Here is a 17,388-nt window from a genome sequence, read left to right on the forward strand (position 1 = left end):
TCTGCTCGGCGCCGCTCGGCCCGCCCGGCTCGGGCGCTCTCGGCTCGGCTCGGCGCCGCTCGGCCCGCCCTGCTCGGGCGCTCTCGGCTCTGCTCGGCGCCGCTCGGCCCGCCCTGCTCGGGCGCTCTCGGCTCGGCTCGAGTCCTCTCGGGTCAGCTCGGGCCCTCTCGGCTCGGCCCCGCCCCGCTCCCACGGTGCCAGCAGGCTCCGCCAGGATCCCTCGCTGAGGGGCGGGGTTGCCCGGGAAGGGCCCACACGGGACGACGTCCGGACCCCGAGGCGCCACCGCTAGCTAACGCCCCTGAAGCGCCTCCGCGGGCCGGGCGCTGTGCGTAGCGCTTGGCCTCGCGCAAGCCCGTGTGCGAGAGACGACCTGCTTTTACCCCCATTTTACTGATGGGAAACTGAGGCGCGGGGCGGGGCTAGACGGGAGTAAACTCGTCACAGAGCGAGCGAGAGCGCCCGGCTCAGGAAGCCACGGGAGGAGGCTAGTATCATGCCTCTCGGTCCCAGATGCGAGCCCGAGTGGGATGCCAAGGCTCGCGGCCGCTCGTCGTCCTCGGAGGCCGCCCCCGCCTCGGCCCGCGGTAGACCCACCGGCTGCAGCGACGGGGCGGGGCCCCCGGAAGTGCGCTCGCAATGGCTCCGCCCCTTCCGCCGGTCCGCCGCTCGGGCGGCTCCCGCGCCCTCGCAGGCGGCGTTCCGGGCCCAGGCCGCCCGCCCCGTCCCTCGGTAGCCGCCTCCGCCTGCCCCTGCCGCCCGGTGCCATGGCCGCTGCGGCCGGGGACGGCACGGTGAGGCCACTGCAGAGCGCCATGAAGTTGGCGAACGGGGCCATCGAGCTGGACACCGGCAACCGGCCCCGGGTGAGGCGCGGCGGGGGCGGGGCCGGCGGAGGGCAGCCGGGGTCGGGGGCGGGCCGGGGGGCGTGGGAGGCTCACCCCAGGGACGAGAGCCGGGCCCCTTCGGCGGTCCGCCGGCAGGGTCGGGCCCTGGGTTGGGTCTGCTCTGCGGTGCGACCTTGGACAGCTCACGGCCCTTTCCTGGCCTCGGTTCGCCCCTCTGCTCGAGGAGTCGGTGGATTAGAGCCCTAAGTGTATTTGTGGAGGAGACCCGAGAGGGTCTGAACCAGCCTCCTCAGTTCCACGTGTATTTTCATGGGCAGAAAGCCTGTATTTCGAATCAGATTCCCTAAGACGACTGAACCCAGAAAAGGTTAACTCATTCTGCCGAGGCTTCAGCTGTTTCCAGGTTTCCGGGCGCCTCCAGAGCTCGCTTGGAAGGAAATGCAGCAGAGGGCGTGGTTGCTCACAGAGAATGGGTTCCCAAACCAAAGGTGGGGCGAGGTAGAAAAAGCCGGCTGAGCCGCCGGGGGCTGTCCAGGGAAGGAGGGAGGTCCCACTGCCTGGGAACACCCTCTCAGCTCCGGGATCCTACTGCTCTTCCCACGATTGTCCTCTAGGCCAGCAGGTGCTCCACAAATCAGAAACCCTGCCCAGAATCCATCCTGTCCTTATTTATGTCTGAGGTGTAGGCGCTGGGTAGGTAATTAGAGAACTAGGATGCAAAAACAAAACAAAAATAACCCACTGTGCCGTGGTCCCTAGTGTCTGAGCTCTGAGCTGAGTGGCCACGTCCTGGAAACTGGCTTCATGCACATTCAGGTCCTGGGTTCCACGTCCCCAGGCAGCCCTTGCTGTGGGTCTCAGGAAAGGGGTTCCCCAGAATCCCAGTATCTTGGTTTTCTGGCTGCTAAAACAAACACCACACCATGTGTTGACTTAACAGGAATCTGTGGGCTCACAGTTTCAGAGACCGGAAGGCTTGCTTCCTCCCAGGACCGGTATCTTCTGGCTGGCAATCTGGGTTTCCTTGGCTTTTCCATTGCACAACAGCGCACATAGCAGCATCTCCTTTCTCTCCTGGTTTCTGTTGACTTCTAGTTTCTTGCTGCTCCCTATGGCCTTTCTCTCTGACTTTTTTTTTTTTTTTAGATTTATTTTTTAATTTACTTTATTGTTCTGTATATCCTCCTTTCCCCAGATGGTTCGCTTGTCTCTCTGCTCATTGTTTGCTCACCTTCTCCAGCAGGCACTGGGAACCAAACCTGGGGCCTCCCACATGAAAGGGGAGTGCCCAACGACCTGAGCCACATCCGCTCCCTTGGGCTTTGGCATCTGCTGACTTGTGGCCTCTGCTTGTTGCGGTGGGGCAGGGTCTAGTTCTGTTGCTAGAATGGGAGGAGGCATTTGCTCGTCTTCTTTTAGGAGGCACCGGGACCCAAACCTGTGACCTCCCATGTGACAGGTGGGCACCCAAGTGTTTGAGCCACATCCAGTTCCTTCTCTACCTGTGACTTTTACTCTGCTTATAAAGGACTTCAGGGATCTGGATGAAAGCCCCACCTGATTCATTTGGGCCACACCTTAAATGAAGTAACATCTTGTAGAAATCTACTTTGCAATGACTGCAAAGTCTGCAATGAATGCAGACCAAGGCTAATAATATGTCCAAACCGGGTGCACAAGTCAACCCACCACAGTCCACTCTCTAGACACATGTTCTTCCCACATGCAAAATACCTTCATTCCCTCACAGCATCCCAGAAGTGTTAAGTCGTTCAGCAGCAGTGCTCAGTACAAAGTCTCATCAGAACTGGATATGGATGTGGTCTGTCCTGGTGCCCAATTTGCCTGTCTGTGGGTCCATGAAACTGGAGAAGTTATCCGCTCCTAATGTACAATGGTGAAACAGGCATAGGATAGGCATTCCTATTCCAGAAGAGAGAGATTGCAGAGAGAACAAGGTCACAGGTTCCAAACAAGTTCCAAATCCAGTCAGGCAAAGTCCATTGGTCTCAAGGCCTGAGAGTCACCTATGGGTCATGTTTTGTTCTCTCAGCCTGCTGAGCGGCAGCCCCGCCCATCCTAAGAGCTTGTGCAGCGGCCATGCTCTCCCCAAACACTGGGGTGAAGGTGCCATGCCCTCCAAGCATCGGGGTGGAGGCCAGGCTCTCACAAACACTGAGGTGAAGGCCCCATCCTCTCCAAGCATCGGGGTGGAGGCCAGGCTCTCACAAACACTGAGCACAGCCCCCACCATCCCCAAGCATTGAGGTAGCCACACTCTCCCTGAATGATGGGGTGCAAAGCCCACCCCCTCCCAGTGCAAGGGCGGACCTGCCCTTTCCACAGATGGGGTGGCCACTCTTTTGGCTGAAGGAGAACTTTTCAGTCCAGACCTTTGTTTCCATGCTCTGGCCTTGACATCCTTCTTCCTTCACTTTGTCCTTTTCAGTCCAGGCTGGCAGTGGTTCTGTTCCTACTAATTTTTCAAAATCCTTATTGGCTTTGTGTGTACTTCATGTGGATCCAAACCATCAAGCAATAGAACTTTGTAAAGACCCTTCCTGGAAAACCGCATTTCTGATCCTAACTTCCCCTGAAATAACTGCCTGGTTCCATGTCCAGTCACGCCCTCTTTTTTTTTTCTAAGATTTATTTTATTTTTATTTGCACTGTCTGCTGTCTGAGTTCATTTGTTGTGTGCACTCTCTGTCTGCTTGTCTTCTCCAGGAACAAAACCCAGGACCCCCACGTGGGAGGGAGTCGCCCAGTCGCCTGAGCCACCTCAGCTCTCTGCTTTGTTCTATCTCTCATTGTCTTTCCTCTTTGTGTTGTGTCTTGTTCTGCATCATCCTGCTGCACCAGCTTGCCACACCTGCCCATCGCACCAGCTCACTGTCTTGACTGTCTTCTTTAGGAGGCACTGGGAACCAAACCTGGGACCTCCCATGTGGTAGGCAGGAGCCCAGTTGCTTAAGCCACATCTTCCCCAGTCACACCCTCTTCATAATTAAACCTTCATTGGCTTGTCCTCTGGGGACTCACTTCCTAGAAAGCTCAGGAAGTTTCCTCATAGAGCCACTTCTGGCCCGAGTCTCGGAGCACACTATCTGAATAGGTAAAGACTTTTCCAAACTACCAACTTTTGATTTCTTTGTGCTTAAGCACAGTTCAGGTCTCAGCTTATCCCTTTCCGCTCACATTTTACTGTAAGCTCCAAGAAGCCAGACTGTACCTTCCTCATGGAAGTCTTCTCACCTAAATATCCAAGTTCATCAAGTACTTTCAGTTTGGCATCAGAATACAGTTTTGCTAAGTTCTCTGCCACTTTTTAATAAGGATTGCTTTTCCTCCAATTTCCAACAATGCATTTCTCATTTCCGTCTAAGACCTCAGCTGAGGTGCTGCTGGCATCCATATTTCCAACTAAGTCCCTTCAAAGCAGTCTGGGCCTTATCTGTCAAATGCACCAGTTCTCCCATCTCTGTCTCTCACCCAATTCCAAAGCCACTTCCATGCTTTCTGGTATTTGTCATAGCAGCATCCACTTTCTGATACCAAAAACTGTTTTTGTGTTAGCCAAAGGGGTGCTGATGCAAAATGCCAGAACTCTGTTGGCTTTTATAAGGGGTATTCAATTGGAGTAGAAGCTCACAATCACAGGCCCTAAAGAGTGCAGCTGAGGGTACCATAAGAGGTACTTTCTCGCCCAAAGTCATTGACCACATGTTGAAGCAAGATGGCGGGCGATGGCTGCCAGGGCTCAGCCTCCCTCTTCCTCTTAAGGCTCCATGGGTCCAATACCTTCCAGTCTCAGCTGTAGGTGGCATAAGGCTCATCTCTCTTCCTGGGGCTGGTTTCTTTCTGGGCTCAGCTGCTCTGTTCTCTTCACAAGGTCAGCTGTAAACTGTCAGGTGAATGGCTCAACTCTCCCTGGTGCTCCAGTGACAAAACCAAGTTCTCTCTGCCTTGTCTTTTTCTGTGTGTCTACTTCCATGTGAGAGTTTGTTTTATCATCCCAAGGGGCTGGGATTCAGCACTGAGTCATACTCTAATGATATGGTTGAATCAAAGCCCTAATCTGAACATAATTTAATCAGACATCTCAGCTGAATCTACTACAATTAAAGGGTATTACACCCAGAGAAACAAACCAGTTGACAAACATAATATCTTTTTTGGAATTCATAAATAATATCAAACTGCCATAGTTTCCTCTCCACTAAAGCAAATGCCATACAATGGGTCGGCTTAACAAAAGGGACTTATTGGCTCACGGTTTCAGAGGCTAGAAGGCTCACTTCCTCCCAGGGTTGGTATCTTCTAGCTGCCCAGCAAGCAAACTTGGGGGTTCCTTAGCTTTTCTGTCACATGGCAATGTGCACACGGCATCTTCTCCTTTCCCTTCTGAGCTCCACTGGTTTTGGCTTCTGGCTGCTACTGGTGGCTTCTCTGACTTGCCCTCTGCTGATGAAGGAGCTCAGGAGTCCAGGTGGAAGCTCCACTGGTTTGGCCGGGCTGCACCTTCACAGAAGTAGCTTCTTGAAGAGATTTTCCTGACAGTGGGTCCACACCCCCCAGACTGCAGACCAAGACAAGACCCAAGAACATGTTCAAACCATGCACATGATTCAGTCCCCCACCGAGGCTGGACGTGGCTGAGGTCTCCTGCCTCACTCCCTCCTAAAGCAGTTTTCCCTGAAGCCCCTGAACAAATGGTCTCTGAGTATGAACACAGAAAGGAAACTCATTGCAAAGAGACTGAAGGAGAGTAGTGTCTGGGACTGCGCCCCAGCCCACTGAAGGAGAGTCTCGTTTTCCTCCTTGGTGAAAAGGAACAGCGGGAGGGCAGGTGCCAGCTGGACGCACACTCACTGCCAGGGCAGGGCTTGTGGAGAAAAGGGCTTTCATGTTCTCAGGTGCCGGCATCTTGTCCTTTAAGTTGGGAGAACGAGGGTCCATCGTGGGTCAGCCGGAGGGGTCACTAGCGAACTACTGCGGGCCCTCACTGTCCTCTCAAGGGCTTGCAGAGGCAGGCTTGGGAACCCTGGCCCCACTGGCCTGACCGCCGTCCCTCTTCCGGGCACAGGAGGCGTACGCCGCATACCTGAGGAGCATCCACTACATCTCCCAGGTGCTTCTGGAGGAAGTGGAAGCAACCAAAGGTGCGGGTGAAAGGGGTCCTCGGCCCTTGGGGGGTCCCCACCTGGGGCCTCCTGTGTCATTAGCAGACGGTGGACCAGTGAGCACCCAGTAAGCATCAGCCACTGGAGTGTGACCCAGGGCAGGAGCAAGAGGCTATGAGCAAGAGGCTGGAGAGGGGCTGGGGCTGCTGGGAGGGTCACAAGCCCCTCGGAGGAGGTGCACAGTGATGGGCATAGGTCCTGGATGGGAGTGGGCAGCATGTCAGGGCCTGGCAGACCCTGCAGGGTTCCATGGGCCTCAGGGTGGCGTGAGGGGGCCCAGGGTTAGAAGCCGGGGAGAGCTGGGGGAGACTCCCATTGTGAGGACAGCAGTGGCTGGGACCACCCAGAGGTGAGAGGGGTGAGGGGCTGGAGGATGTACTGTGAAGGTGGACCCCTTGGATTTGCTAGGGGGAGGACAGTGAGCCACTGGGGGGGGGGGGCAGCGCTGATGGTGTGACTGTGGGGAGCAGATTTGGGAGGACAGAGGGTTCGGTCTTGCATACAATAAGTGTGAGGTGCCAGCGAGACCCTCAGGAGCAGGAGCCAAGCAGCCAGTGGATGCAAGAGTAGGGGGATCAGAGAGGGGTGGGAGGCAGGGGTATAGACGGAATCCTCGGCAGAAGGAGCTCCCCTGGGGAGTCGAGCCCTGGGATGCTCAGAAATGGAGGAAGGCACAGAGAGTGGCCCCTGGCATTGGCGAGGTGGGGTGGGTGAGCCTGCTCCACTGGGAATTGTGGGGTGGAGACAGGAAGTGGGAGTCTCCAGGGGGTTTGCTGCGAAGGGGGCAGGGACCCAGATCAGGAGCTGGCGCTAATAGGAGTGGCCCAGAAAGGACAGAAGTGCTGGAAGGCAGCCTGCAGACAAGAGGAGCCGGCTGCAGAGCTAGCGGCCCGGCGCCGCACGTCCTCGTCTGTGCAGCGACACCTGGCGCTGCTCAGGCTGCCTTGCAGAGAGAGAGTTGCAGGTCAGTGAGGAGTGGAGGTGTCCAGAGGCCACTCCTGAGCGGGGGAAGCCAGTCATCGTGGGCTGGCTGGGCCCAGGGCTCGCCACCGCAGCGTGCAGCACCCTTGTCTGCACTTCAGCAAGAGTCCGCCTGTGGTGACGCTGAGGGTGACTGTCTGTCTTGTCCCCTGCTCCTCAGAGGCCGGGGACACAGTGGCCCCAGACACTTCGAAGATGCTGAAGCTTGCTGAGCAGTGTTTGGAGAGGGCCCAATCCACAGCGGCCAAACTCGGTGGGTCTCCAGCAGGAGATTTTCCTGGGGCCTCCCCCTAAATCTGACTTCCTTTGTGGAGTACGGGGCCTCTCAACTGACCTCTGGCTGTTCCCACAGGGAAAGCACACCTCAAGCCAGCCGTGCCTGCCGCTGCTCCGGTCCCCTCCACCACCAGCCGGCACCGCCGGGTGTACTCAGATGAAGGGGGCAAGCTCTCTCCCTTCCTGCCCCCTGAGATCTTCCAGAAACTTCAGGCAGTGGAGTGGCCAGGCTCTAAGAAGTAAGATGGGGCCCGGTCAGGAGGCTGAGCCTGGGGTTGGGATTACAGGCCAGGCGAAGCGAGCTGTCCACGGTGAATCTAGTAAAAATAGGCCCCAGAGTGGGGCTACGTTTGGTGCCTAGAAGAAGCAAATGCAAATCCTCTTTGGAGGAAAGCACTTTTGATTTTTCATAAAAACGAGTGGAACACCGTCGAACATAGCCAGGCACACATACAAAAAAAACAAGAAAACACAAGGAATGACAACAGAGAGATGGTAAAATTTTCAGATAGTGGAGTTAACAGACACAGATTATGAAAAACTCATGCTTTCTATATTTAGAGAGATAAAAGTCAGGTTTGAAAATGTCAGCAGGGAACAAGGAACTATAAAATCTAACCCAGCAAGTAAAGAGCCAAATAGAACATCTCTAGAAATGAAAAGTATAATAACTGAAATTAATTAAAAACTGGTTGGAAATAGTAACCACCATTTATATTTCCCAGTAGAAATATTCGCACGCACACACACACACACACTCGCTGAGTTAATAAGTTTATAACAGCACAGGAAACATAGCTGAAAAGAAAATTGGTGAATTGAAAGAAAGGTCAAAAGACACCCAGAATGCCTCAGAGAGGGAAACGGATGTGGCTTAACCAACTGGGCTCCCGTCTACCATATAGGAGGTCCAGGATTCGATGCCCAGGGCCTCCTGGTGACGGCAAGCTGGCTCACACGGAGTGCTGGCCCATGCGGGAACACCGCCCCACACAGGAGTGCTGCCCTGCACAGGAAAGCCACTCCACGCAGGAGTGCCGGCCGACGCAGAAAGCTGGCGCAGCAATATGAGGCAACAAGAGACACAGAAGAGAGAAAATAAGATGTAGCAGAACAGGGAGCTGAGGTGGTACCAGAGAGTAATTACTCTCTCCCACTCCAGAAGGTCCCAGGATTGGTTCCCGGAGCTACCTAATGAGAATACAGGCAGACAGAGAAGAACACACAGGGAATGGACACAGAGAGCAGACAATGGGGGGGGGGAGGGAGGAAGGATAAATAAAAAATAAAATCTTTTTTAAAAAATTACCTATTAAAAGAAAAAAGAAAAAGCACAGGAAATATAAAAGAGAAGTACAAGGTCTAATGTACCTTACTGAAGTTCCAAAAGGAGAGGAAGAAGAGAAGAGGAGAGAGGCATCATCTGAAGAGCTAAAAATGGACAGTTTTCTAGACTGCTGAGTCGCCAGGAGCCCAGGGAACCCGATGGGTTGCGTGACGCCGGTTCACTCCTCCTGGCCTGGCTCCGGCCAGGCCTTGGGGCTGCCAGGACGCAGGGTGGTCCTGAGCCCCTCGTGCCTGCGTGGGGGGCTGTGGGCAGGGGCAGGCACCAGGCGTTCGTCCCAGGGCCCTCTCTCCACCACGGCTGGAAGGAAGCCAAATGGGGCAGAACGCTCCCACCCTGGAGAGGCTACCGACCGCTGTCGTTCAACCTGCTTCTCCACTCCGTGTGCCGTTAAAGCGTCCCGTTGAACCTCCAAACCCATGTAGACGCAAGGCCAGATCCGCAGCCTCTCGCAGAGCCAGAAGGCCAGGCAACACCAGGCTCCCGTTCTGGCAGGAGCCAAAGGGGCAGGTTCAAAGGGGCAAGAGCCTCCAGCTTGCCCAGACCTCTACTTCTGTGTGCATTTCCTGCCTCCCCCCGCAGTGGGCCTCCTGGTCCCACAGTGGGGGGGCTGGTGAGAAGGAGGCTCATCGTCCCCACTTGCAGGGAGCTGACACCCCTGGAGGAAGCCTCGCTACAGAACCAGAAGCTGCAGGCCGCCTACGAGGCCCGCCTGGCCCGGCTGGACGCCACCCAGGCTGTGCAGAAGACGTCGCTGGTGAGTGGGGGGGGCCTGGGCTGGAGGGCGGCTGGGGCCCTGGCTTAGCCACCTTCCCTTGCAGACCCTGTCCCTGCAGCGGCAGATGATGGAGAACCTGGTGATTGCCAAAGCGCGTGAGCAGACGGCATCCTTTCTGCACGTCCTGGACTTGGGCTAAGGCAGGAGAAGGCCGCTGTGCGGGGCGAGCACGGCCCCCCGCCCCGCCGCTCCGGGCCTCCCATCCTTCAAGTCCGCTGGGCACCGCCCCCCAGCCCTCCTCCCCAAGTTGGCACCTGCCAGGCTCCCCTTCCCCATCGCTTCCGCCCTCCTGCACTGTGCGTGGCCCCTGGGACACCCCGGCAGTCAGCAGATACCTGGAGCGGGGCCCTCATCAGACCCCGGGGGGTCTGCGGGGGACAAGGGCCGGGTCGGGGTGGGCGCACCTCTGGCCGGGGAAGCTCCTTGACTCGCTGTCCAGCTCCAGAGGAAGGCTGAGGAGCGGCGGCTGCGGCTGCAGGAGGCTGCGGACAGGTGCGCCCCTCTCGTTCGCACCCAGGACACGCGTCGGGTGGGGGGCTTTCCCGCAGGCCCACCCAGGCCTTTCTTCCCAGGAGGTTCTGCAGCCAGGTGGTCCTGACCCCGGAGGAGCGGGAGCAGCGGGCCCTCTACGCGGCCGTTCTGGAGTACGAGCAGGACCACGTGAGCCCCGCGGGCCGGGGGTCGCCCTGGGCTCTTCCTGGGTGCACCGTGGTGGGGGGCGAGGGGCAGCGGGCGCGGTGCTGTCGCCGAGGCGCTCTGTCCTGCAGGACTGGCCGAAGCTCTGGAGGGCCAAACTCAAGAGGAGCCCCGGGGACCTGGCGCTGGTGACCGGCCTGGTCTCCCACCTGCTCAGGTACCCTCGAGCCCCTCCCCGCCGGCCGGTTGATGGAGAGCACAAAGGAGGGGCTAGGAGGGGGGGCGCATGGCAGGAGGGGGTGCCCCGGGCACCCGGGGACTGGCCCGCCTGCAGACCTAAGCCCGTCTGCGCGCGGGTGACCGCGACTCCCTGAGCAGCTGCCCCCAGCGCTTATGGGGCCTCCCGGGTGGGGCGGGGCCTCCCGGGTGGGGCGGGGCCTCGGGGGGCGGGGCCTCGGGCGGGGCGGGGCCTCCCGGGGCGGGGGTCAGCGCGCTCGCCCCGGCCCGCCCCGCCGCTGCGCCCCCGCCAGCCGTGCGTCTCCCGCAGCCTGCCGGACCACCCGATCACGCAGCTGCTCAAGAAGCTCCAGTGCGCCGTGTACAGCGCGCTGTACCCCCTCGTGAGCAGGGGCGCCGGGGGCCCCCCCTGTGCCCGGGACTGCTGCGCGCTGCCCCCCGACGCCGACGGGCTGCTGGCCCCGGGGAGCCGGCGGCTCCGGCCCTCCCAGAGCCTCTACTGCATGCTCTCGGCCCCGGAGCCCGGGCCGGCCCCGCGGCCCCAGGACGGCCCCTCCGCCCGCCCCCCCACGCCCCCGCCCCCCCCCTGGACCCCTGGACCCCGCGGGGCCGCCGTCGCCCCTGGACACCCCGTCCCGCCTGCCGGACAAGGACAGCTCCTTCGAAGACCTGGAGCAGTTCCTGGCGGCGTCCGAGCGGCGCGGCCTGGGCCCTGCGGGGCCGCGGGAGCCGCAGACGCCGGGAGCGAGGGAGCCGCTGCCCGAGCAGCTCAAGGGCGCGGTGCGGGGCATCCACAACGCCATCGGTGAGGGCGCCGCCCGGCTCACTCGCCCCTGCCCGAGCCCGGGGTTCTTGGGGAAGGGGCCGCCTCTGGCCAGCTCACAGAGCTGCTGCCCCTCGGTGGGACTCGCCTTACCCAAAATCCAGGAGACCTGTGCGTGCAGGCCGCCCCGCGTGCTCCTCAGCCTCTGGAAATCTGGGAACAGTGCACAGCACCCAGAGCTGGGCCCAGGGAGTGGGTGACGCCAAAGCCCCCTCAGGCTGAAGCCTCCTGCCTTGGAAAACTGCGGGGTGGGCGGGCCCTTCTCACCCTGTGCCGCCCCCACCCTCCTGGGACCCTCGCTTCCCTGGGCCTCAGCCTCGGCGGGCAGAGGTGCCTGAGCCCCGAGTCCCCGCGGTCTAGGCGCAGACTGTGTGCTCAAGAGCCACCCCCCACCTGCACTGGCCCCCAGGGAGGAGGGTCAGCGGGTCTGACTCAGACCCAGGAAGGGCGGCGGGGCTGGAGGGGAGGGGCTGCCGGCCCCGCGCCGAGCACCCCAGCTCTGCTCCCGCAGACCGGCTGCTCTCGCTGACCCTCCTGACCTTCGACGGGCTGAACGCGGCGGCCTCCAGGGACCGCTGCCTGGCCTGCATCGAGGAGCCCTTCTTCTCCCCGCTGTGGCCCCTGCTGCTGGCACTCTACCGGTGAGCCGCCGGCCCCCACCCCGCCGCCGGCCCTCAGGCCCCGAGGCTGTTTTTTGCCTGGACCTCAGGTTTGACCCTTGGGGCCTGCTGGGCTGTCACCTCTGCGAATGTCTAAATTTAAGGGCAGTGGGCGTGCCCAGCTCGGCGTGGCCCTGCCTGGTGCGCAGTCTGTCGGTGCCCCTCGCCGCAGGGCCGGCCCACACCTCGTGTTCGCCGTCGCGGCTCTGAGCCAGCTCCAGTGCTGGGGTCAGAGGCCCCAGGCCACCCCCCTGCCCCGGCCCAGGCCTGGCTGGGGGCCTGGGGCAGCTGAGCCGGGTCTCCCGTGCCCCAGGAGTGTGCTGCGCCCGCGGGAGGCGGCCCTGCGCAGCAGCATGGAGCGCCACAGGAACACACCCCCTGCGGCCCTCGGCATCCCCGCCAGGCTCCTCCCCCGGGACCCTGCAGCCCAGGGCACCCACCCCTTCTTCTCGGCGGCCCAGGAGCTGGGGCTGCTGGTGCTGGAGAGCTGCCCCCAGAAGAAGCTAGAGTGCATCGGTGAGGGCCGGGTCCACCCTCCGCTTGGGTGGGGGGTCTCCAGCCCCACTCTGGGTCACCCCAGCTCCACCCAGCCCACACATCAGCAGGGGGGATGGACGGGGCTCCCACACTGCTTCCCCTGGCCCTGAGGGCCTCATGCGTCCCTGTGCCCACCAGCTCAGCCGCTCTCCAGGCCCCCACCCCACCCCACCCCACCGCTGCGTCCCTGCAGGGTCAGGGCCACGAGGAGGCCCTCGGCTAGGAGCTGGGCCTGGTCAGTCTCAGGAGTGCCCGGGGGACCTAGGGGTGCCCTCCCCTGGGCCCTGGTGCCCTCTCTGTCCAGCGGCCAGTGCGGGTTGGAGCCTGGGAACCCGGCCCCTCTCGCGGGCCCCCTCCATTGCCACCCGGCACCCACCCGTCCCCAAGCAGCCGCGTTTCTGCTCCTGCAGTGCGAGCCCTGAGGGCCATCTGTGAGTGTGCGGAAGACAGCTGCCGCGCCCAGGAGGCCGGACCCCAGCCCGGCGCGGCCGCCATGTGAGTCCTGGCACGGCGCAGCCCGTGGGGTAGCCGCCTGCGGCATCCTTCCTTGCTGGGTGTCCTACAGGGCAGGGCAGGAGGTTGGGGCTCAGGGAGGACGAGGGCGCCTTGGGGCCTCTGCAGCCCCCCAAGGTTGGCTTCCGGCTCTCCAAAGCCCGCTCCCAGCCCTCCTCCCCACCTGCCCCGGGATGCCTGGTCCTGCCACCTTTTCTCTCCTGGCCTGCTGGGCACGCAAGCACCCTCAGCACCTGCGCTTCAGGCCGCGGTGACGGCAGGTGGACGTCAGACCTGAGCGTGAGGGTGGTGGAGCATGTCCCCACCCACCCGGGGGCATGGCTGCAGGGTCCCGCTTGTGGCAAAAGGGCCTGGGGCTCCCCAAGGCTGGTCAGCTCCTTGGGGTGCCAGGGCCCCAGGGTCCTCACAGGCAGGGATGGGGTAGGCTGAGCCCCGACCACAGACTCATTTCTGATGTGGCCACACGCTCTGCCTCCCAAGCTCTCCCAGGGCCTGCGGTCTGCGGCTGGGGCTCCCCGCTCACACCCAGTGCATTCAGGCCGTGGCCCCCACCCGGGGCCTTGCCCACACCTGCCGCCTGCGGGGAGTGAGTGGATGCTGGGGTGCTTGCAGGGCTGAGCAGGCGGGAGAAGCCGGTGGGCAGGGCCCCGGGGCCGGCCTGTCTGGGCCACGGGTTCTTAAGGTGCCTGGCCCTGCGCCCTTCGGCCTGTGGACGGATGTGCCTCGGGCTGCGGCCTCCCCAGCCTGCCCAGGCGACCCGGGCCCCAAGCCCACTGGCCAGCCGAGCCTCTCCCGACAGCGGTGCGGACGACCTGCTGCCCGTGCTGTCCTTCGTGGTGCTGAGGAGCGGCCTCCCCCAGCTCGTGTCGGAGTGCGCAGCGCTGGAGGAGTTCATCCACGAGGGGTAGGACCGCCGGGTGAGGGCGGGGCCGGCACGCGGGCAGCCTCGTCCGCCAGGACCGACCTGGGACCCCCAGTGGCCCGGCCCCACCTTCCCAGGCGCCCCGACAGCCCCTCCAGGGCTTCTGTGTGCCGGGCGCTCCGGCCAGCAGCGCCTCCCCCCCCCACCGCCCCAGCCCCCCACTGGGCCCACTCATAGCTCTCCTGCTGACCGACGGGAGCTGCCGGCCGTCCCAACAGCCTCTGCGCAACAGCCTCTGCGCGGTGCGGACCGTCGGGCGCCCCCCGCCTGCTCCACCATCCACCCAATGGCAGGGCAAGCCTCCGCCGCTCCAGCCTCCCCATCGCTGCATTCTAGGGCGTACCTGTGCCCCCCCTGATGACACGCTCTGGGTCTGCCCCCGCAGGTACCTCATTGGAGAGGAGGGGTACTGCCTGACGTCACTGCAGAGCGCTCTGAGCTATGTGGAGCTGCTGCCGGGGGGCACCCTGGGCCAGTAGCCGGGGCCGAGAGCCGTGGAGCCCCGGAGGCCTTGGGACCGGCGGGGGGCAGCAGGCCCTGGTGCAGTCCCCAGCGCCCTCCCCTCCCTGACGCAGTGTCTGCCCTGGCCTGTCTCCTGTGGCACCTCTGAGGGGTCACGAAAGGGAAACAGCTGTGGCTCCCGGGCCTGGGGGCCTCCTGCACTGGGCCAGGCAGGCCTGGGGGACCTGCTTCCCCCCGCCAGGGGCTGGAGTTGGAGCCCCCCGCCCCCACGGAGGCCTGGGCAGCTGAGGTAGTGCTCCTCCCCAGCTGGCCGGCCCGCCTCGCCGAGGCCTAGCTCCGGGAGCCTGGCGCTGCCGGGCTCACGCCCAGGTCCCTGGCTGGTTTCCACACTGCGAGCCCCGAGGGCTCGCCCTGCCACTGTCGGGAAGGCGGACACTGCCTGGCCAGAATAAAGAGGGTGCTACTGCTGTCACCCATGTCACTCTGTCCCCACCCCACAGGCCCGTACTCCCCAAGGACAGCCGGTGAGGCCCACAGCCCACTCACCAGACCAGCCTGGCCAGCTGCCTGACCCCACAGGTCCCTGCACCACATGCGCCCCAGGCGCTGGCTCCGGCCGGGCAGATGTAGGCCTTACCCCAAGAACAGGGTACAGCCCCATCCAGGGGCTGAGGTCAGAGGTCATCACGGGTTCCCGCAAGACCCAGAATGCTTTGCTCTGCAGTCAGGAAGCTGAGGCCCCAAGGGGAGCAACTTGGGGTCTGCCCAGGCCCCCAGCTGTGCTCACTCAGTGCCGAGCAGCCTTGGAAAAGGGCAGCATCTGGTCACTGGAGAGCAGGGGGAGATGGTGGGTCCAGAGAGGGCAGCCTGACCCCCAGCCATGGGCAGAATCGGGGGCCCCTCTGCAGGGGAGGAGGGCCCCAAACTGAGTGGCCCAGGCTCAGTCCAGAAGCTGGTGGGGGCGGTGGACTTGGCCCAGTGGTTAGGACATCCGTCTACCACATGGGAGGTCCGCAGTTCAAACCCCGGGCCTCCTTGACTGGTGTGGAGCACTGATGTGTGCAAGGAGTGCCCTGCCATGCAGAGGTGTCCCCCGTGTAGGGGAGCCCCACACGCAAGGAGTGCGCCCCATAAGGAGAGCCGCCCAGCACGAAAGAAAGTGCAGCCTGCCCAAGAATGGGGCATGTGGGGAGCTGACGCAGCAAGATGACACAAAAAGAAACACAGATTCCCATGCCACTGACAACAGAAGTGGACAAAGAAGAACACGCAGCAAAAGGACACAGAGAACAGACAACGGGGGGAGGAGGGGAGAGAAATAAATAAAAATAAATCTTAAAAAAAAGAGAACCTACTATTCACAAGCTCTGCAACCCATAAGAAAAAGTAGCAAAAGCTGCCGACACAGCATCTACTGTGAAAGAAATCCAAAAAGCTAACTAGCATAAGAAGAAATGCATAAAAAGAGAAATGGAAATTACAGTACTAATGAGTTATAACTTCTTACCCATGGGACTGGTGCAAACTAGAGAGCTCAGCAACGCTGAGCGTGGCGAGATGGGAGCCTGTGTGCACGGCTGGTGGAGTGTGAGCGCCTCCTTGTAGTTTGGGGTCAAGTTAGGTATAGAAGTACAGATGGTCCTTCTGACCCAGCAATCCTGCTCTTGGGCTTAGCTCAGCATCCGCAGGAGGAGGTGTTTACAGGCAATGTCAATGTCTGCCCCTGGGTGAGTGGAGAGGGAAATGTGACTGCACACTATCCAGTCAGCTATTTCCTGCTGTGTAACAAACCATCCCCAGTTTGCTAGCTTCAATATATGACAATCATTTTCTTCATGACACTTCCATTTGGGCAGGATCCCACAAGGACAGCTTACCTCTATCCCCCTGTGTCACCTGCAGCGGCTTGCAGCTTGGGGGAGCTCGACAGTGCTGGAGTAGCTTGAAGGTGTGTTGGTGGACTGATGCCAGACATCCAGGGCGCTCAACAGGCAGCCGGTTCCAGGAGTGAGCAGCTAGAGGGCAAGATGGAACTGCATGGCCTCGTTGTGTAGCTTGGGAAGTCCCTGAGTGTCACCTGCACTCAACTGGTCCAGGGGTAGCAAACAACCTCCCAGGCCCCAGGGGAGGGAGGGTGACCCACGGGACTGAATAGCACTGAGAAGGGGGTACAGAGGCACAGCGAAATTAAGAACGACATGCACAAACCCGGACACGTTTTATGAGCACTCCCAACAGAAGAGCAGCTGTCCACTGGATGGAGCGGCCGCAGGCCCGGGAGGGGTCCGGGGAAGAGAGTGGTGCAGGGCTGCAGGGCGAGTGCGCGAGGAGGGACGCTCGGGGTGGGGGCGCGCCTTCCTCGGGCTGCGCCCCAGCCTGGGGTCAGAGGCTCGGGGGCGTCGGCCGGCTCGAGGGCAGGGAGCAGCGGCTGAAGCGACCCCCGCCTCGGGCCTGCCCACCGACCGGGGCGAGCCTGGGGGCCTCGAGGCCTTGAGGCCCCAGCTGCCCCTTCGCAGCCAGGTCTGCCAGACGACTCGGGAAGCTCCGGCTGCGCCGCAGGGCGGGGGCGAGGGGCGAGGGGCGAGGGGCGAGGGGCGAGGGGCGGAGGAACCCGCGGAAACGCCGAGGGGCGCGCGCCCGCGGATCCCCGGCCAATCCCCGTTCTGGAAAGCCGCTGGCCCCGCCCCGCCTGGGATGGCCCCGCCCCCTGGGGGGTGGCCCCGCCCCCTCCCAATTCCTGTTCCGGAGAGCCGCTGGCCCCGCCCCGCCTGGGATGGCCCCGTCCCTAGGGGGTGGCCCCGCCCCCGATCCCCTTTCCGGAGCGCCGCTGGCCCCGCCTCCGCCTGGGGTGGCCCCGCCCCCTCCCCGGCCAATCCCCGTTCCGGAGACCCATTGGCCCCACCTCTGCCGGGGTGGCCCCGCCCCTTCCCCAGCCAATCCCCGTTCCGGAGAGCCGTTGGCCCCGCCTCCGCACGGGGTGGTCCCACCTCCGCCTGGGGGGGGGGGTGGCCATCCGCCCTTCCCCAGCCAATCCCCGTTCCGGAGCGCCGCTGGCCCCGCCCCCTCCGGAGGCCTGCCGGGAGCGGGCCCCTCGCGGGAGCTGTGGATGAGTGGCTCAGACTGCTGGAGGCTGCCCGGGCCAGGCCTTCGCCCGCCCCCGCCCCCGCCCCCGCCCCCGCCCCCTGCCA

General features: G+C 62.1%; 1 protein-coding gene and 1 long non-coding RNA gene across 2 annotated transcripts; one reads left to right on the forward strand and one right to left on the reverse strand.

Annotated features, from left to right (window-relative positions):
- Positions 1-220: 220 nt before the first annotated feature.
- On the forward strand, positions 221-14,672 carry VPS9D1 (VPS9 domain containing 1). The gene is given in 16 exon segments (XM_058279546.2): positions 221-866; positions 5,935-6,010; positions 7,173-7,265; positions 7,365-7,527; positions 9,279-9,390; positions 9,455-9,517; positions 9,851-9,903; positions 9,984-10,071; positions 10,179-10,264; positions 10,595-10,883; positions 10,885-11,089; positions 11,619-11,748; positions 12,080-12,282; positions 12,714-12,798; positions 13,616-13,720; positions 14,124-14,672. Coding segments are annotated over 16 exon segments (2,181 nt in total). The 5' UTR covers positions 221-530; the 3' UTR covers positions 14,218-14,672.
- LOC101443931 (uncharacterized) lies at positions 8,050-16,853 on the reverse strand. The gene is made up of 4 exons (XR_188761.5): positions 16,409-16,853; positions 16,078-16,215; positions 9,816-15,923; positions 8,050-9,546 (listed from the first exon to the last, which is right to left on the reverse strand). It is a non-coding gene; the product is annotated as an uncharacterized lncRNA (long non-coding RNA).
- Positions 16,854-17,388: the final 535 nt, after the last annotated feature.

This window comes from Dasypus novemcinctus, chromosome 18, assembly GCF_030445035.2.
Source record: "Dasypus novemcinctus isolate mDasNov1 chromosome 18, mDasNov1.1.hap2, whole genome shotgun sequence".
Lineage (NCBI taxonomy): Eukaryota > Metazoa > Chordata > Mammalia > Cingulata > Dasypodidae > Dasypus > Dasypus novemcinctus.